General features: G+C 44.8%; 1 protein-coding gene across 3 annotated transcripts in view; it reads right to left on the reverse strand.

The window, feature by feature from the left end:
- Positions 1 to 1319: 1319 nt before the first annotated feature.
- The window catches only part of LOC124804681 (OTU domain-containing protein 7B-like), a 109466-nt gene continuing 89208 nt past the window's right edge, over positions 1320 to 21577 (reverse strand). For 2 of the 3 annotated variants that reach the window (XM_047264928.1, XM_047264929.1), the window contains exons 11-12: positions 15249 to 15415; positions 1320 to 3226 (exon numbers count right to left, since the gene is read on the reverse strand). In XM_047264928.1, the coding sequence (XP_047120884.1) occupies positions 3148 to 3226; positions 15249 to 15415 (246 nt within the window). In that variant the 3' untranslated portion in view covers positions 1320 to 3147. The remainder of the gene's footprint in view (positions 3227 to 15248; positions 15416 to 21577) is intronic. The other variant, XM_047264930.1, reaches the window with a different exon arrangement.

Genomic DNA, 21577 nt, shown 5'->3' on the forward strand with positions numbered 1-21577 from the left:
CTCTATAGCAAGTGAAATAGAAAACTTATATGTGGCTCGGAATTCCAAATACAGAACACATTTTCTAGTTTGAGAACTCACTGATTACTGCATTCAGTGAAATACACATCAAGAATCACAGACCAGAGTTCTTAAAGAAACATTTCTTCCTGTCTGAAATAAATCAGCCTTTCACAGGAACTTGCATGAAGCTGATACATTAAATTGCACAATGCTTCACAACCACTTAATTATCTACTATTCATAGTATAAATTAACAATGACTTACTTTCCAAAAGTTTTTCAAACTTAAAAAAAGCAACTGTCAGAAAAATAGATGAAGGCACTCGAGTTATATAACTTGTATTACTGTTAATGATAACTGATTTAGAAGCAATTTCAATCAAGCTTGCTCACGTACTGGTAATAAATTGCAGCTGAGACATCTATTACTGGTATGAATATAAACATGCTGAAACTACATTAATATGTGCATGTTGAAGTTACATTAAATGTTTCTATAACACCTAAGATTATTGTATCATCTCTGCATGAAACAGCACTCTATTCATTGACTGAAAGCACAAACATCCCCCCCTCCCCCCATCCACTCTTTGCCTACACATAAACACACTTTCTGAAGCTGTTTCTCTGCTTTCCCCAAAGAGAAAGAAACACTTCATACACAATAGGAAAAGAGGGGTGGATATCTCCTTTTGAAGAAAGCTAAACAACAAAGAAAAAACACTTAATAAATGACACAAGAAGTGGAGAAGAAGCCCACAATAACTTCAGGAATTTGTAGAATCATACACAAGCCAGGATCAAATTTGAATTAAATTCCATCAAAACCTATAAGAAAAATTAATACCTAGAGGCCAAAACTTTCTTAAGGTGTATAGAAAGTACACAATTGCACAACATCTGATATTTGAAATTGATCAGAGGGAATTCTACAGGGAAGAAAAGAAAATGACTACAGCATCCTCAGCTGCCACAGCCAGTTATTGCTATGGGATACACCTCATTTCAGTCCCATTTCTGCTGCCCACATTCTTCAAAATTCCTTGTCCATTCCAATAAGTCAGTGCTATACATACAATTGGAACATTCATGATTGAATGGTATCTGTTGCAGTTGTCTTCCAGAAATTACACTTCTCAATATAGCCCTTAAGAAACTGTTAGCATGATACATAATCAGGGTACACTATAAAAATTAACAGCAACTACTTTTAATAGTCTCTTAAATCTTAAACTGTGTGTGTAATTCTCTTTTGAGATCATCTTAATACTAATTCCAGTTGTGTGCTGAGGAGATCTCATATCTTTAGCTATGGCTATGGTCAGTTTTGGAATTTATATTGTCAGGACACTTGTTGTAAACACATCATAATACATTCTCCAAGTAAAACACAACAAATTGTTTTCAATATTTAAAACTGGAAGACAGTTACACAATACAAAACAGATTGGTTCATTTTCAAGCAAATGTCCAATGGCAAGGACAATACCCTCAGGTTGAGGTTCCTATTAATACTTAATTACATGCAACATTTTAAAAGCTTATTGTGTAATGCTCATTGTCTTATCACAGATTAAATTCACATGTTTGATTACATACATTACAAATATAAAATCAAAAAATTTTTTTACAGCTAAACATTAAGTAGAAAAGTATTAAAACACTTGTAAAAATACCCAGAGCATCTGACATTGTACTAATGCTAATCTAATGTTCTTCACCACTTAGATAACAAAAGCAGTATGATTGCCACTTACTGCATATTTCTTTACTATTCAGAATAACTAAAAAGTTCAACAACACAAAATCAAGCTTTATAAGCAACATTTAAAAGCCTGATACTACCAGTGAATGAAAATTTATAATAAAAATTATGACTAAGTCACTAAAACGTTCAAATTTTCCTTGCTTGGAACAGCACAAAGGACTGAATGGTCCTTTACAATAAAAACAAGAAAAATTTATATCACCTGCATGTGGCAGGTGTAAACACCACTCAGGTACAAATCCTAACATTTATCCTAATGTTCTAATATTCAAACAAGATTTAAAAGGAACAAAACTGTGTATATGGATATTCAAAATAACCTATTTTATCACAATAAGAAGCTCTCCAGGCACATGTCTTCTTAAAATATATTTTAGGTTGAAGAGCATAACAATACCCTGTTAAGTTGCTATAAGGTAGGTAGATGCCTTAAGGGTTAATCAAGAGACAAGCTTTTCTTAAATAGTTTCTTTTTAAAAATAGCTTTGAAGTACTTTCTGGGCCACTAAACTTGCCACACTACCTTTGATCCATATTATATTCGCCCAGTGATGGACAATTCTTCCAACAACCATAATGAATATGTAAATCATGTGAGTGCACAACACTGCACAGTTATTCCATCTGCTACAAGTTACAAAGAAGTGTATTACAGTTGCAACTTCACACAAACTCTTTAAACAAAAGAGAGATACTAAATAACTGCACTGTAAAAGTTGATTAGGAAGTTACCCATTCTGACTCAGAGTACCAAGACATGTTACTTTTATATACCATACGACAACAGATACACGAAATGAAAATTATCTGAACACACAAATATTTTCATATTCACTTTCAATATACAGCATCAAATTATGCATAGCACATGATACCAGTATAAATCTGTCTAAGGCCATTACAAAGTGATGTTACGGTCAACATCATAACAATGATACCAGTATAAATCTGTCTAAGGCCATTACAAAGTGATGTTACGGTCAACATCATAACAAAAATTGGTTTCTGAGAGGATGCTTGAATAAACACACCAATCACAAGATTGCAGTACTCATTTGAAACCTGCAGGTGCTTCAGTAACATGGACAGGCTCCATATCTGCCACTGACAACAACTATGTATTAATCTTACATAACTTCTGGCACACAACTTTGGGTACAATCAAAGTTATGCAAGTGCAAATGTAATGCTAAATGCCTACAGTTCCAATGATATGAAAATAGATGTTTAAAAATATGCTATCTACGAAATGGTATGCAGCAATTTCTCAGGGAATATTGACCATCATTAAAGCTCATTAACATTATTTACAGTACAGCTAAATATATTTGTAGTCCCTTTTAGGGATGCAAAGGAACAAAAGTGAGTATGGTGCACTATCGATTGACTTCCTGTACTTGCAGACTGCGCACTGCTGCTGTATTCACACCAGTTACTGTGTTCTCACGATAGCATCTGTAAAATAAAATTTCTTCTGTTACAAAAATACTTATGACAATTGAGAGACTAAAAAAGAAGGGGGCCACATTCATCATTAGCATATTATTGTTTTTGTTTTTTTTTATATTCATCTGCTCCATTATCACTTATTATGTTCTTAAGACACTGAAGAGAAAATGGAACTGCTGTTTAATTACTAAGCCAAATGAATTTCACACATTACAGACAATGCAAATCTATAAATCATGATTTTCTTTATTATGTAAAACTGTTGCTGTTGTAGTGCTCTTAAGCCCGAAAATTTTGTTGATACAGCTCTTCATACCAACCTGACTTTAGGAAGCCTCTTCATCTCTGCAGAACTTCCACAACATATATCTACATAAATTCTTTACTATCATCAAATCTGGATCTCCCCATAAAATTTATGCCCGCCACCCTCCCCACTCCCCATCATTAAGAAATTACTTATGCCGTGAAGTGTCAGGATTCGTCTTATTGATTAATTTCTGTTTTAAAGCAAGTTTTATCTGACATTTTCCTCCCCACTTCACTTTACCCATCGGGGGGGGGGGGGGGGTGGGGGGTGGGAGACAGACGGGCAGGGGAGAGGCGTACGGGCAGGGGAGAGGCGGACGGGCAGGGGAGAGGCGGACGGGCAGGGTGGGTGGGGGTGGGGGGGGGAGGCAGACGGGCAGGGTGGGTGGGGGTGGGGGGGAGAGGCAGACGGGCAGGGTGGGTGGGGGTGGGGGGGGAGACGGACGGGCAGGGGCGTGGGGGTGGGGGGGGAGACGGACGGGCAGGGGGGTGGGGGTGGGGGGGGAGACGGACGGGCAGGGGGGTGGGGGTGGGGGGGGAGACGGACGGGCAGGGGCGTGGGGGTGGGGGGGGGAGACGGACGGGCAGGGGGGTGGGGGTGGGGGGGGAGACGGACGGGCAGGGGGGTGGGGGTGGGGGGGGAGACGGACGGGCAGGGGGGTGGGGGTGGGGGGGAGACGGACGGGCAGGGGGGTGGGGGTGGGGGGGGGAGACGGACGGGCAGGGGGGTGGGGGTGGGGGGGGAGACGGACGGGCAGGGGGGTGGGGGTGGGGGGGGAGACGGACGGGCAGGGGGGTGGGGGTGGGGGGGGAGACGGACGGGCAGGGGGGTGGGGGTGGGGGGGGGAGACGGACGGGCAGGGGGGTGGGGGTGGGGGGGGAGACGGACGGGCAGGGGGGTGGGGGTGGGGGGGGAGACGGACGGGCAGGGGGGTGGGGGTGGGGGGGAGACGGACGGGCAGGGGGGTGGGGGTGGGGGGGGAGACGGACGGGCAGGGGGGTGGGGGTGGGGGGGGAGACGGACGGGCAGGGGGGTGGGGGTGGGGGGGGGAGACGGACGGGCAGGGGGGTGGGGGTGGGGGGGGGAGACGGACGGGCAGGGGGGTGGGGGTGGGGGGGGGAGACGGACGGGCAGGGGGTGTGGTGGTGGGGGGGGGGGAGACAGACGGGCAGGGGGTGTGGTGGTCGGGGGGGGAGACAGACGGGCAGGGGGTGTGGTGGTGGGGGGGGGAGACAGACGGGCAGGGGGTGTGGTGGTGGGGGGGGAGACGGACGGGCAGGGGGTGTGGTGGTGGGGGGGGAGACGGACGGGCAGGGGGTGTGGTGGTGGGGGGGGAGACGGACGGGCAGGGGGTGTGGTGGTGGGGGGGGAGACGGACGGGCAGGGGGTGTGGTGGTGGGGGGGGAGACGGACGGGCAGGGGGTGTGGTGGTGGGGGGGAGACGGACGGGCAGGGGGTGTGGTGGTGGGGGGGGAGACGGACGGGCAGGGGGTGTGGTGGTGGGGGGGGAGACGGACGGGCAGGGGGTGTGGTGGTGGGGGGGGGAGACGGACGGGCAGGGGGTGTGGTGGTGGGGGGGGAGACGGACGGGCAGGGGGTGTGGTGGTGGGGGGGGAGACGGACGGGCAGGGGGTGTGGTGGTGGGGGGGGAGACGGACGGGCAGGGGGTGTGGTGGTGGGGGGGGAGACGGACGGGCAGGGGGTGTGGTGGTGGGGGGGGAGACGGACGGGCAGGGGGTGTGGTGGTGGGGGGGGAGACGGACGGGCAGGGGGTGTGGTGGTGGGGGGGGAGACGGACGGGCAGGGGGTGTGGTGGTGGGGGGGGAGACGGACGGGCCGGGGGTGGGGGGGAGACGGACGGGCCGGGGGTGCGGGGGAGACGGACGGACGGACGGACAGAGGGTGGGGGGAGACGGACGGACGGACAGAGGGTGGGGGGAGACGGACGGACGGACGGACAGAGGGTGGGGGGAGACGGACGGACGGACGGACAGAGGGTGGGGGGAGACGGACGGACGGACGGACAGAGGGTGGGGGGAGACGGACGGACGGACGGACGGAGGGTGGGGGGAGACGGACGGACGGACGGACGGAGGGTGGGGGGAGACGGACGGACGGACGGACGGACGGAGGGTGGGGGGAGACGGACGGACGGACGGACGGACGGAGGGTGGGGGGAGACGGACGGACGGACGGACGGACGGAGGGTGGGGGGAGACGGACGGACGGACGGACGGACGGAGGGTGGGGGGAGACGGACGGACGGACGGACGGACGGAGGGTGGGGGGAGACGGACGGACGGACGGACGGACGGAGGGTGCGGGGAGACGGACGGACGGACGGACGGAGGGTGGGGGGAGACGGACGGACGGACGGACGGACGGACGGAGGGTGGGGGGAGACGGACGGACGGACGGACGGACGGACGGAGGGTGGGGGGAGACGGACGGACGGACGGACGGACGGACGGAGGGTGGGGGGAGACGGACGGACAGAGGGTGGGGGGAGACGGACGGACAGAGGGTGGGGGGAGACGGACGGACAGAGGGTGGGGGGAGACGGACGGACAGAGGGTGGGGGGAGACGGACGGACAGAGGGTGGGGGGAGACGGACGGACAGAGGGTGGGGGGAGACGGACGGACAGAGGGTGGGGGGAGACGGACGGACAGAGGGTGGGGGGAGACGGACGGACAGAGGGTGGGGGGAGACGGACGGACAGAGGGTGGGGGGAGACGGACGGACAGAGGGTGGGGGGAGACGGACGGACAGAGGGTGGGGGGAGACGGACGGACAGAGGGTGGGGGGAGACGGACGGACAGAGGGTGGGGGGAGACGGACGGACAGAGGGTGGGGGGAGACGGACGGACAGAGGGTGGGGGGAGACGGACGGACAGAGGGTGGGGGGAGACGGACGGACAGAGGGTGGGGGGAGACGGACGAACGGACGGACAGAGGGTGGGGGGAGACGGACGAACGGACGGACAGAGGGTGGGGGGAGACGGACGAACGGACGGACAGAGGGTGGGGGGAGACGGACGAACGGACGGACAGAGGGTGGGGGGAGACGGACGAACGGACGGACAGAGGGTGGGGGGAGACGGACGAACGGACGGACAGAGGGTGGGGGGAGACGGACGAACGGACGGACAGAGGGTGGGGGGAGACGGACGAACGGACGGACAGAGGGTGGGGGGAGACGGACGAACGGACGGACAGAGGGTGGGGGGAGACGGACGAACGGACGGACAGAGGGTGGGGGGAGACGGACGAACGGACGGACAGAGGGTGGGGGGAGACGGACGAACGGACGGACAGAGGGTGGGGGGAGACGGACGAACGGACGGACAGAGGGTGGGGGGAGACGGACGAACGGACGGACAGAGGGTGGGGGGAGACGGACGAACGGACGGACAGAGGGTGGGGGGAGACGGACGAACGGACGGACAGAGGGTGGGGGGAGACGGACGAACGGACGGACAGAGGGTGGGGGGAGACGGACGAACGGACGGACAGAGGGTGGGGGGAGACGGACGAACGGACGGACAGAGGGTGGGGGGAGACGGACGAACGGACGGACAGAGGGTGGGGGGAGACGGACGAACGGACGGACAGAGAGGGGGGGGAGACGGACGGACAGAGAGGGGGGGGAGACGGACGGACAGAGAGGGGGGGGAGACGGACGGACAGAGAGGGGGGGGAGACGGACGGACAGAGAGGGGGGGAGACGGACGGACAGAGAGGGGGGGGAGACGGACGGACAGAGAGGGGGGGAGACGGACGGACAGAGAGGGGGGGAGACGGACGGACAGAGAGGGGGGGAGACGGACGGACAGAGGGGGGGGGAGACGGACGGACAGAGGGGGGGGGGAGACGGACGGACAGAGGGGGGGGGGAGACGGACGGACAGAGGGGGGGGGAGACGGACGGACAGAGGGGGGGGGAGACGGACGGACAGAGGGGGGGGGAGACGGACGGACAGAGGGGGGGGGAGACGGACGGACAGAGGGGGGGGAGACGGACGGACAGAGGGGGGGGGAGACGGACGGACAGAGGGGGGGGGAGACGGACGGACAGAGGGGGGGGTGAGACGGACGGACAGAGGGGGGGGGTGAGACGGACGGACAGAGGGGGGGGGGTGAGACGGACGGAAAGAGGGGGGGAGACGGACGGAAAGAGGGGGGGAGACGGACGGAAAGAGGGGGGGGAGACGGACGGAAAGAGGGGGGGGGAGACGGACGGAAAGAGGGGGGGGAGACGGACGGAAAGAGGGGGGGGAGACGGACGGAAAGAGGGGGGGAGACGGACGGACAGAGGGGGGGGGAGACGGACGGACAGAGGGGGGGGGAGACGGACGGACAGAGGGGGGGGAGACGGACGGACAGAGGGGGGGGGAGACGGACGGACAGAGGGGGGGGGGAGACGGACGGACAGAGGGGGGGGGAGACGGACGGACAGAGGGGGGGGGAGACGGACGGACAGAGGGGGGGGGAGACGGACGGACAGAGGGGGGGGGGAGACGGACGGACAGAGGGGGGGGTAGACGGACGGACAGAGGGGGGGGGAGACGGACGGACAGAGGGGGGGGGGAGACGGACGGACAGAGGGGGGGGAGACGGACGGACAGAGGGGGGGGGTAGACGGACGGACAGAGGGGGGGGGTAGACGGACGGACAGAGGGGGGGGTAGACGGACGGACAGAGGGGGGGGGGGTAGACGGACGGACAGAGGGGGGGGTAGACGGACGGACAGAGGGGGGGGGGTAGACGGACGGACAGAGGGGGGGGGGTAGACGGACAGAGGGGGGGGGGGTAGACGGACGGACAGAGGGGGGGGGGGTAGACGGACGGACAGAGGGGGGGGGGGTAGACGGACAGAGGGGGGGGTAGACGGACAGAGGGGGGGGTAGACGGACAGAGGGGGGGGTAGACGGACAGAGGGGGGGGGTAGACGGACAGAGGGACTACTATTCACCAACTAACGACCATCCATCCCACTACCATGTGGACTCCTATTCATTGTTGTCGATACCACCTGCCTGTACACCAACATCCCTCATGTCCGCAGCCTCGCTGCTATCGAACACTAATTCTCCGAATATCATTCCGACTCCAAATCCAATAATCTGTTTCCTCAAACCTTGTACCAATTATATCTCTACACACAGCTACTTATCCTCCTTTATGTGGAAGACAAATCAGTGACTACAATCACTTACATGGCACGATCTTATGCCAGCCTTTTTACGGCCCATCAAGAGGGAACGTTACAGCCTCCCAGTAACCCAAATCCTTGTCCAATTCTGAATCATTGATGTTATCTTCATGATTTGCACCGAGGCAAAGACACCATATATGCTTCTGTTATTCCCACTCCCAACACCTCACCCCAGACACACCCCTTCTGTTTTGCCACCCCTCCCCATTCCACATCTCCATGTCTTCGTCACCATCAGTCCCCACAAGAACTCACTACTCTAGCCCATTAAAGGATTTTTCCAAAAGCTAGAAAGCTTCTCTTCTTTTTTTATGTGCCTATTGATGACTCGAGACTTCGAACATGAACATGAACACACACTCACACACACACACACACACACACACACACACACACACACACACACACAAATTTCAATCTTTCGCGGCCCACGGTTGCTTCATCAGGAAAGAGGGAAGGATGACTCCTTACCCCCTCCCTTAAAAGCCACATCCATTCGTCTTTCCCTCTCCTTCCCTCTTTCCTGATGAAGCAACCTTGGGTTGCGAAAGCTTGAATTTTGTGTGTATGTCTGTGTTTGTTTGTGTGTCTATCAACCTGCCAGCAGTTTCGTTTGGTAAGTCACATCATCTTCGTTTTTAGATATATTTTTCCCATGTGGAATGTTTCCCTCTATTATCTTCATATCATTAATTTGAACCCAACAACAATATTTACAACATTTATTTTATATTTCATTGCAAACCAGCTTTCACCTTTCTAGGCCATCATCAGACAACTCAAAAGTGCACAGTCAGTCCAGACAACACTAACAGGAGCTCCTAGCTGTATTTACACTGATTTTAAAAGACATGAGACAGTTTATGATGACGTATCTACACAAGAAACACAAATTACAATGCTAAAATTTCACATAGATAAACAAGGTACAGTCTATAATGACATACTGAGTATTTTAGACTGTCTTCAGAGTACAAATCCCAAAACCTACTGAGAGAGCAGTAATGTTTTAACTAGTAGAATTAGTCAATGAAACCATTTCTCATATCTTAATTGTTTTTAACAAGAATAACGAAGCTAGATTTAAATAAAGATCTCTCTGTATTAACTTCTGTTTTGCAGCTCCATTCTTGTGGTAAAGTTTACTGTAACCTTCTTGTGTTGTTGAGGAAAAAAATGAAAATGTTTTCAACAGGTCTTTCAGTTTTACAACTAATAAATATGGTTGGTTTTTCAAACAAACTGCAGTGCAGTGTGCATCACGCATAGCACTTCCTCTTTTGAATACATTAACATTTTTCCTTTCTTCTGTTTCAGTGTAGGTATTTTGAATAGCTATTTCAGATGGATGAGTTGAGACACTTTGATCAAACTGCATTCAGAGATCTCACATACCTTTATAAACAACAATATTTCAGCAACATATTCCAACCCAAAGACATCGTCTGTATGCACTGGAATTACAGGGAATGGTATAACAATTTTAGCTGATTCAACAACCTTGAGTAAATCTTACAGAACAAAGGCTTTGCTTACCTTTCTTCGCTTCTCTATAGTTCTAAAATCTCTTTGCAGTCCACCCCCGGTAGCCGAGAGGTCAGCGCGACAGAATGTCAATCCTAAGGGACTGGGTTCAATTCCCAGATGGATCGGAGATTTTCTCCACTCAGGAACTGGGTATTGTGTTGTCTTAATCATCATCATTTCATCCCCACTGACGTACAAGTCGCCGAAGTGGCGTCAAATCTAAAGACTTGCACCCGGCGAATGGTCTACCTGACGGGAGGCTATAGTCACACGACATTTCATTTTCATCTATTTGCAGCTCAAAAAACTGTGCCCACTCACCAAAAACTTACGTGTTACCACTTCAAATCATTCCAGGCTGCTCATAAACTAAATGGAGGAGGCCTTGACACATAGGGCTTTGAACTCCAGAGGGAAGCACTGCTTTGCACAAAGACCACACAGCATCTAGTAATGCATTCTTAAAACATTTTTTTCTATGCTACGGAACATGGAATAAGTCTAAAGATATGCAATGGGGTACTGAGAACACCCTATTGCTGAAAACTTGTTTTGTGAAAAAAATTTCACTTAAAATGTTTGACATTAGCACTTTTCATTTCACAAATACTACTGTTATTTGGGTTGTGTCCATAAAATAATCATGTAGCTCAGACTACATTTTGTAGCCTTTACATCAAAATGGTACCTTTGGTTTACAGATCTATCAGTTGTTTAGTAAGCCAGTTATGAATGTTTCTCTGTTGCAGTGACTGGGTTTACTTTACGGAGTGAACCATGACAAAATTTCACGGTTGGTTCTCCGCATTTCCTCCTTGTCTGTAGCGTGTTCCTTTTGAAACTTCCACTCTACGCTCTGTTGTCGCCTTACCCTAGCCAGAGGGCACTGTGGCATTGCTGCAGCCGGGTGCCTGCCACATTTGCGAGAGAGCGTCGGTCTGGAGGAGGAACTCTAATTGAAGACATCTGGGAGCATACACGCGCGACCATGCCATTTTGTTGATGTTTGGCATGACTTGCGTCAGGTGTGATGCATCGTTAAGGCCGTGATAGGAGCCAATGTTACTGCCTTGGAAGCAGATGGATCAAAGGGGATGAGGGCTGGTTATCCATTGAAACTCCTATCCTATGGATGTCGTCTGACTTAAAATAAGACGTTTTAACCATTATTTGGCGTTATTTGCAAGCAACTGGGCTTTCCAACATCTACAGTAATTCGGCGAAGATTATTTGTTTCATCGGTGTGGAAATGACTGAGCCAGGAGCAGTTCATTTAATGTCCACCTTATGCTCACATGCAGTGTGAACTATTTGCGAGTGTAAACTTGACTCTCACCTTTGTTTGTTGATTTTGAATGCACCGTAAAATACTGAATCCAAGTAGTGTCTTTCAGTTAATTAGCTGGATTCTTCCTTTTCCTCATCACAACATGTTTTAAATGGCAAAGTAGAACTGTAGACCTTAACTTGCTACCTCATTTGCATGGCTTTAATAACAGTGCCTAATCTGTTTACTAATTAAGGTTTGTGGTAAACCAAGGTATTTAAGTATGTTGTTTTAAAATATTATCTGAAATGTGTCAATGATTTATGTTGCGTTAGTTGATTCTGGGGGCAACGGCCTTGCCACAATGGATACACCAGTTCCCCTGAGATCACCGCAGTTAAGTGCTGTCGGGCGTGGTTGGCACTTGGATGGGTGACCATCCAGGCCGCCATGCGCTGTTGCCATTTTTCGGGGTGCACTCAGCCTTGTGATGCCAATTAAGGAGCTACTTGACTGAATAGCAGCGGCTTCAGTCAGGAATACCATCATAACGACTGGGAGAGCAGTGTGCTGACCCCAAGCCCCTCCTATCCGCACCCTCCACTGAGGATGACACGAGAGTCGGATGGTCCCGGTAGGCCACTCGTGACCTGACGACGGAGTTCTTAAGTTAATTCTGGGGTATGAACGGATGTGTTGGCACATCTTTCGTGTAAGGAAATCCTGCTAGTTTTGATTACCTTCTGACCAGGGTCCTTGCTCAATGCTTGTCTTTACATAAGCCGCTAACCTGGTTAGTATATGTTGTGGCTATTTTAAATTAATCACTGCCCAATAGCCCAACATAGTTTGTTGGCCGTCAGAAGCCGTGTATGTGTTATTTATTCCTTTATTTTAGTCAATCTATAAGCATGCTACTCTTAATTTGTTACTCTAGGTAGCCATTAAGTTGCCATTTTTGGGGGGATTGGATGGAGTGTGGCTCCTTTGAGTATAGATTTGTCAATTTCCAATTTATTGTTTTTTTTCCACCAGTTTGTAATTGTGTTTATATATATAGTTATAATAGAGGGAAACATTCCACGTAGGAAATATATATCTAAAAACAAAGATGATGTGACTTACCAAATGAAAGTGCTGGCAGGTCGACAGACACACAAACAAACACAAACATACACACAAAATTCAAGCTTTCGCAACAAACTGTTGCCTCATCAGGAAAGAGGGAAGGAGAGGGGAAGACGAAAGGAAGTGGGTTTTAAAGGAGAGGGTAAGGAGTCATTCCAATCCCGGGAGCGGAAAGACTTACCTTAGGGGGAAAAAAGGACAGGTATACACTCGCACACACGCACATATCCATCCACACATACAGACACAAGCAGACAGAGTCATGAAATATGTCTGCTTGTGTCTGTATGTGTGGATGGATATGTGCGTGTGTGCGAGTGTATACCTGTCCTTTTTTCCCCCTAAGGTAAGTCTTTCCGCTCCCGGGATTGGAATGACTCCTTACCCTCTCCTTTAAAACCCACTTCCTTTCGTCTTCCCCTCTCCTTCCCTCTTTCCTGATGAGGCAACAGTTTGTTGCGAAAGCTTGAATTTTGTGTGTATGTTTGTGTGTCTGTCGACCTGCCAGCACTTTCATTTGGTAAGTCACATCATCTTTGTTTTTAGATATATGTTTATATATATATATATATATATATATATATATATATATATATATATATAAGTTCCTTTCTTTCCAATATGACATTAAGTACAGCTCAATAGTAATTAAAAATTTTAGATTCCACTCTATATATATATATATATATATATATATATATATATAGTGGAATCTAAAATTTTTAATTACTATTGAGCTGTACTTAATGTCATATTGGAAAGAAAGGAACTTATTGAATGTTAACTGTCACCGTAAGGCATTGTGGATGGTGCACTTTCCTGTTATTCATTTTAAGGTTCTAGTCAATGTGTAAACTTGCTAATTATTTTCTCTTTACATGGAATGTGCCTGCCTTGATGTTATAAGTGACTTTTTCATAACCAGTTCTTTAATGCACATACGCACATATTTATATTTATGGGAGAACTTTAGTTAATGTTCAGCAGGGGAACACACTTAAAGTGTAGAAAACTGAATCAGGTGTTTATTATTATTCTAGTGGTATTATCTGTAAAGTGTAACACGTGACATTTTCTTGGTCTGTTATCAAGTGTTACAATAAATGCAAATCGCAGTGAAGTAATGCTCCTGTGATTTCCTGTCTCCGCCTTGGTTAATCTAAACTCAAAATACTTAATTGTTTAAATACTGGAGGGAGGTGCATTTGTGCCATGGAGTACATGCATAGATTGTCAGGCAGAGTTGTTAGGCATCCATACATAGCTGATGACTGCATATACATCAGAGTTCAGTGCAGTTTTAGTCTGTACAGCTGCAGAAAGTGGGGAATGTCTATTCAAAAATATGACTCACTCCTTTTGTACTGTACAAAACAGATACCAAGCTTAAATGTCCCTACTCAAAAGAGCAATTGCGAACTTCGCTGTTATATAGCCCGCTTTACAAGATCTTATGAAAAGGTTTGGGGTTAATGGGTAAGTACGTACATTTGTAACAGGAAATATATGCCTGCCATTGACTGGTCCAATTTTTGTAATTAAAATTTCATTTAATAGCAGGCTTCAGCTGAGTCATGAGGTTCTGTATTAGCCAGTTAGTGACCTGAGTGAGGAGGCTGGTGTATGGCTCATGCGTCATCTGCAAACTTCAAGACAACATATTATGCCCACTGTCCAGTAACTTTAGTTCTCACATGTGTAACTGACATACAACTTGATAGTGAATGTACCAAAATATTGTCATCTAAGGAACAATACCACGTAACTGGCTCTTCTGATTTTCTGGATTTCCGTCAGTGCACACACACTTGCTTTTATTATAGAATGATGAACTTGCAATTTTTTACAATGAAAATTAAGTTGAACATAGTAAAATATTTTAATTTCTGTGTAATTGCAAAAAAAATGAAATACAACCTAACTGAAGCATCAAAAGGCCTATAAGGCTGTTTGGGGTGATGCCATTATCTGTTGAGAGAATTCAGTTTTAGAAGGCTACAGCAGCAAAATATAGGAAGACTTACAGGGGATTAGTGACTGGTGTAGTGGCTGGCAGCAGTCAATCACTCTTACATAAAATGAAACTGCACTGTCATACCCTACTCCGAAGGGAGTGACAAACTCACTTGCAATGAAAAGATTTTTTTCTAGACAATCTACTCACTTCAGTCAACTGAAGCCTTGACACAAAACTGCTTTCCAATATACAGAGATAACTAACAGGTAATACCTGTGTGCGGTAGCTGCGTGAACTTTTGTATTTACACGGCACATCGATACAGAGTCACTTACGTGGTATTGTTTCTTGAACAACAATATCTAATAAAATTTTTAATAGGGGCTTGCTATATGGTGCATCTAAAAGCCGTAATAATCATGGACACTGCATGACTTGGATTCCTGCACCTGTGAACATACTAAATTGCTTGCGTTCTGTCCCATAGACATTACTGTGACATACTGTCAGCTTAAGAAATAAAGTATGCACGAGAACAGCAGCTTAGCAGCAGGGACTCAAGTTCATGTATAATGATGAAATGCTACAGAGCTCAGTACATCTGAAGTGCATGTAGTACATACCGTGAGCAATAGTGGTCAGAGTCTGGCGAGCCATAGAAATGGCAGTGATTATTTCTACACGGAGTGCCAGCTTTTTCAACATGTGGCAGTTCCACTCCGTGGCCGGCTTTCGGAAGTTGTGGAGAAGTCAGTGTTGCCACATGTGTGTGTCTCCCACTGACTATTTCCTGCACACAAATACATATGTATATGACATAATATATTTTATTCTGCATGAGCACTATAAACAGAGATCACAGTGACATCTGGATATATCTTTCTGAGGGAAATTGAAAATTAATTTCACAGATTCACTTAACAGATTTTTTCCTCTCCTCACTTACCAGGTAATTAAATATTATTGAACTGGTTACTATCCGTTTTCGCCCTAGAAATGAAAATCTATTCCAATTCCATCATCATGTTTCATACATATTGTATTCGTACAGGGTTATGCCTTTCCCCACCTGACAATTTACTTTTCTCTACAATATAAATTATTAACATCTGCTACGGAACACATCTATCTGGTTGTAGGGGTGAAAAGGAACAGCAAAATGCTGTTGTTACAGTAACAGTTTATAAAAGGAAGGCTACAACAGAAATGGAAACAACAACAACAATAAAGAATGGTGAAGAATTTTAAAACATGGTCAGTAACATAGGTACAGTGGAACAATACAATCATGGATGATTAAACTGAGACAGAGCAATCAGTAGACAAACAACAAGTCAAGCGGTGACTGGGCAATCTGTGAGCATAATGTTTTTTCGCTCTTAAAGTGTTAGTAAATACCTTTCCCTTGGTAGTGAAATCCTTTCGTAACTGTTGATATTTGCTGCTCTTCCTTCCATAGGAGAAATCTTGCAAAATAAACACCATAAATGCCTTAAATTTATGTTTTATGCAAAGGACAAAACCACTGCACGGAGGAAGTTTTATTGTTGTCAAAGGAAAGGAATCAATGCAGTGATGTTTCAGTAAAACTGGGTGTAACAGACTTATTCACATAAAAACACTTTCAGCATTCCAATTGGTTGCTGGGTTCGCCAACAAAATATTTAATCTACTGCCCTTGTAGTCCTTTTCGAGGAACTGTCAGCAATGTTGGTTGTGCTCATTGTATCAAGTCTAATGAGATGATGAGTAAAGATAACCCATTTGTCATTCAATTCTCAGAGTTGCAAGTATTCTATCATTTATATCTATGTTCACATTTGAAACCTGCAAATTATATCCATCCCCTCTTACCTCTACAACTCATACGAGTTATTTCCATTAATTCAGCACTAACCTGAATGTCTGATAGTGGTCTTTGCTTATACTGGAGATAGGAATTATTAGGTTTTGCAATATCTTATTTTACAAAATGTTAATGGCATTGCCCCAGAAATCTGGAAAAAACTGGTCTAGTTGTAAATCATCTGGTGACTGCATGGAAAGTGATCAATGTTCTGATTAGTCACTATAATCTCTGGTATGCCTTTCATTTAATTCCTATGCTCTTCAGAGTGTGCCATGTCATACGAAATGGCATTTTTATTGTATATGCTAAACATCTGATGTTCAGACACCTACTCTGTTTCTATCCTTGTGGAGTACATGTAATTACTGGTGGAAGGAAAAAAGATCACATTTTCGGTACAGTCTACATATTTTCAAAGCGATTGTACTGCCATATGTGAAATATGCAATGGTTGGATCTTTTATCTCAATTTCGATAACAACAAAGTTTGCTGCACCACTTGCTCAGTTTTTCAGAATATCAATTTTTATTGACAATTACAGACAGGTTGAACTATTCCTCAGCAAGATTGCCCTGCCTTGGAGTATATGTTCTTAGCAGAGTATTTCTCAGAGTCATGACAGTAGCTGAAGGTGAGGATGTTACAATTATAAGATTCATTTCCTGTACAAGAAGCCACGTATTACGCTTTTCTAAAACATTAAGGGAAAGCAGTTGCCTGACCAACTCTGTTTCCTTCATTTTGATGATGGTCTGGATCATGTTTAAGTGTTCTAGATAGTTTTTAAACTATTCCATTCCACAACAAGACCATACCACAAATATGTCACCAACATATTAATGGAAACAATCTGATTGCACTTTGTACCATCTAAGAAACTCTACCATGATATAATTATGGTACAGATACGGCACTACTATAAATAGCACATTGCACATCAAAACCCAACAAGTCTTACTATTTACTGTCAAAGAAAAATGTTATGTTTATGTAAAACACATGCCTGAAAAGAGAAAAATGCTTCTTTACAGTGAGATCCAATTACTTTTTAGAAGATGTTTTGGAGAAGGAAACCATTCCAGTATCTTACAACCATTATGTCTGCTTTACCGTGTTCTTGTTGGGAACAAGATGGAGTAGCTTCTGAAGGATACAGAATCAGATAGTTTCACACCAAAAGTGGATCATATGAAAAAGTGAACAGAAGGATTCATGCATGTTTCATGGCATCAGACAAAGATTTCATGCATACAGCATGGGTGACAGCAGCCTTTAAAAAAACAATCCTCTTTTGAATGAATCACAGAAGCTTTACAATGCTTGGGATATGTACTAGGGTTATCACGACAGACGGAAAAACGAATAAGTGTTTGTGCAGGATTGTGTACATGATGGAGTCATAATTTTTGAGTTTAGAACTACCTAAAAACAACATACAGAATTGATGTGTGCACTGGAGCTATGATAGCAGGAAGATGATCTGGGTGGAAATATATCATGAACAAGTAAAGTAAATATTGCACAGGAAATTAACATATGTTACCATTAAATTCCGGATGTATGAAAGAAACTAAAGATTGAAAATATATTGAATAATAACTTTCCTGCAACCATTTGCAGGCAAGTCTAATTAATAGTATCAACGAATTGTCTGCATTTAATTCCATTTGTAAAAAGTTACAACCGGATATTCAGGATATAAAATTTAAAATCGGAATTGATAGATTTGGACTTCATGTATTCTGGCAAATAAACTTTAGAAAAGGGTAAATAGAAAATGTGTTTATTAAAATTAATTGAAGAGATCAAAATACTTTACAAAATATATATTTCTGTTTTAACACATTTGTAAAAAATAATATTTTTTCAAATTACAGTTAAATCAGTGAAATGCTGAACTACATAAGTGCAAACAAAATTATGAAACAAATTTCATGCTGCCATTCAGATTATAGCCCTATGGAGAGCAAAAATAAAGCCGTCTCCATTCAAGGCTGTGTACTTTTTGCAGTGTTTACTAGTGATGAGACTACAATACACTTCTACAAAACTGTGCATTTAAGCAAAGTGAATCAACAATAATATCCAGGACATCTGGATAAGCAAATTTTACACTACAGGTTCCATAAAATTGTTAATTCTACCAAAAATGTTCACCACTCCAAGCATGCTCACAACAAGACACAATCATATTTTATCTATTTCCATAAATCTGTCATTTGCCTAGTCACCACAAAACTTCCCATATTAATTTCAGTTAATGTTGCTAACACAATGAGAAGGAGTACAAGCTAATGTACTCACTGTATATCCCTGAAATTTAAATGCAATAATGTTCAATAATTCTTGAAATCACATTTTAATATATGAGTAACTTTTACACAAATATAAACTTTTCAGTACAAAGGTAAGACATTTAAAAATGATGTTATTTTTACTGGCTGACTATTTTGGCCTTACCCATTTTCACAAGCCACATATTTTGTATATAGGATGTGTTTGGTGTAGACAGTTCTATTTATAAGGTCTTATTGTAAAATTCTTTGCATCAACATCTGCAGAGTGAAATTCTCAAAGGTGGTAATTGCCAAATTGTTCATAACAGAGATTTTTGATCACAAAATGCTTTAACCCAATGCCATTTTCCTCTCAAAAGCATACATATTCCTGTATTCCTGTTTGTCATCTTAGAATTGAAACTGATGGCGATAGATGGCAGTGGTGACAAATCCAGCAGTCAGGGCCTCTTGAAAAGTTTAAGCATCATATTGATGTTATCACTGATGAGATGCAAATTAGCTTTGTTAATGTTGGCAGTTCTGAATTCCATAAAGTTCATGATTTATGAGACAAACTTCTATACATTACCTTTGTTTAAAGTGAGTAGACTATATTTTATTGTTGTGATCAAGCCTACTAGTGCAAATCTGAAGAGAAGAAACCACCAGTACTTGAGGTATGTTAAATTCTTGTTAAAATTAATTATATTAATAGTTAGTTTATGGTTATTTATTTGGTATCTTACATCTTTATAATTCATTCTTGCAGAATATGTGTAACTGCAAAATCTAATGGACAGAACTCAGCAGAGATTCAAAACTGCATGTCTTCATTGAATTCTGTAAGCTGGATTGGATATGCAATCTATTTCCCTTGAAGAGGGCAAGACGCAGTGAAAATGTAACAAGAGTGAAGGTAGTGCTAGACGGTAGATTATTGCAGTGTTCAGTGTCCCAAATGGAAGATGTGACTCTATTCAGGCTTGCAAAAATACATTCATGAACACGCATATGTAGGCCGCAAAAAAAAAAAAATACAAGTGATAATTTCTAAAAATAAACAGAGTGATAGTTATATTGACATCAGGAAACCTAATGCACCATCTAAGTATACAGATGGATAAGTGCAGAGTGAAAACCTTCATTGATTCATGTCCATTTGGTGAAAGCCATTACTCAAGGTCAAAATCTAACACGCAGTTTCTAGGTCTACACATGAGTATCTGCAGAATGTCAACTGCATTCACTGTAACAAATTCATTAAGGGAAACTTTCCTGACCTGAAATTCTGTCAATCTAGGGCAGATACATGTAAAACCTGTGAAACTGCAATGTGAAATTTCAGGACAGAGTCCACAAATTGCACCTGCAAAACAGCACTAGAGTTGCACCTATGTAAAGGAGATAGTGGTACAGATAACATGAAAGGCACAACTACTCTTGCTCAAGTCCAGAAGTGAAATATGTACTATTTTTATGCATTTGCATCAAGTACTGTATGTCCCTCCACGTACTCATTCCAAGATGTTTTTGTGCTGTCAATTGAGCTGTTTTAACTTCTGAATCAGCTTAGGTGACATCCACACTTCCTATTTGTCTTTATGGCATGAAGGTATTGATAAAGGTGGTAACAAAACAGCTTCATGTGTTTTATGTATTATCAGTCTCAGTATTACAGAACGCAAGACACTATGTACTAACCGTATCTAAAATACGAAATTTGTTATTTGTGAAAATGGGAAAAGCCTGCAACTAGTCAGCTATAAATAAATAGCAGCTTTGATGTTAAACACTTATAAATGTCTTTTCTTCAATATTACACAAATATGTTTGTTAAAACTATAGTTTCAAACACAACAACAAAGCAAAAAGAAAAGCAACACAAATGAAAACACATTCACATACACAGTGTGATAACAACAATGAAAATAGTGATTAAGAGTTAACCACAATTTAGTGCAAGAATTGTGGTGTTACATTCTACACAAGAACAAATGTTTTATGTCATTACCCCATCTAATTATACAACATTTCCAATTAAGCCATATACTACAATTAATATGAGAAGGTTCATTGAAAAATTTGAAACGGTCTTCCCTTCTGAACAATTCAAACTCTGTATTAACTGTCTCAATTCCACAGCATGACATCATTAAAGAAACAAAATTTCACAATTGCGACATCGGGAAGAAAATCTCTGCAGGAAATATAGTTTGCTCAACGAGAGCCAGATAAAACCTATAGTGCTAGCTATACATCATCAATTCAAAGCAATTGTAGAAAGTAATAATAATGATATTTTACCAGCTGCCAAACTGGAGTTAAAGTGATTGAATTTGCAATATTTCAAACTTTAAAGCAGTTACTTCATTGTAAACACAAGGAACAGGAATACAAAATAAGGTGTAAATGTAGTGGCAGAAAGGATAAATTAAACCAAAGTCTGTGTCCTGAGAGACACAAGGTGCAAAGAAAACACTGGAAGTAACAATGAGCTAACAGTTCATGACCGATCAAAATTACAGTTGAAAAATATCACACGCACAAAATGAAAATAAAAAGAATGTATTGGAAAGGAAAGAAAACAAGAGAAGGCAGGGAAAGGGGGGAAGGGGAACAGATCGTGAGAGAATTTCAGTCTTACTCTCGTTTTGTACTTATTTCTTAAACACTACAAAGAATGAAAGGAGGACTATAATTATGAATGAAACTAGATGGTTGGCTAAAGCCAATTACAAATTAACAAGGCCATCCCATTTCTAGGTTTGGAAGACAAGAGAAGAAAAATCACCCAAACGATCTCTGAACGAGATACTCAGCTCC

Source organism: Schistocerca piceifrons, chromosome 7 (assembly GCF_021461385.2).
Source record: "Schistocerca piceifrons isolate TAMUIC-IGC-003096 chromosome 7, iqSchPice1.1, whole genome shotgun sequence".
NCBI classification, from domain to species: Eukaryota; Metazoa; Arthropoda; class Insecta; order Orthoptera; family Acrididae; genus Schistocerca; species Schistocerca piceifrons.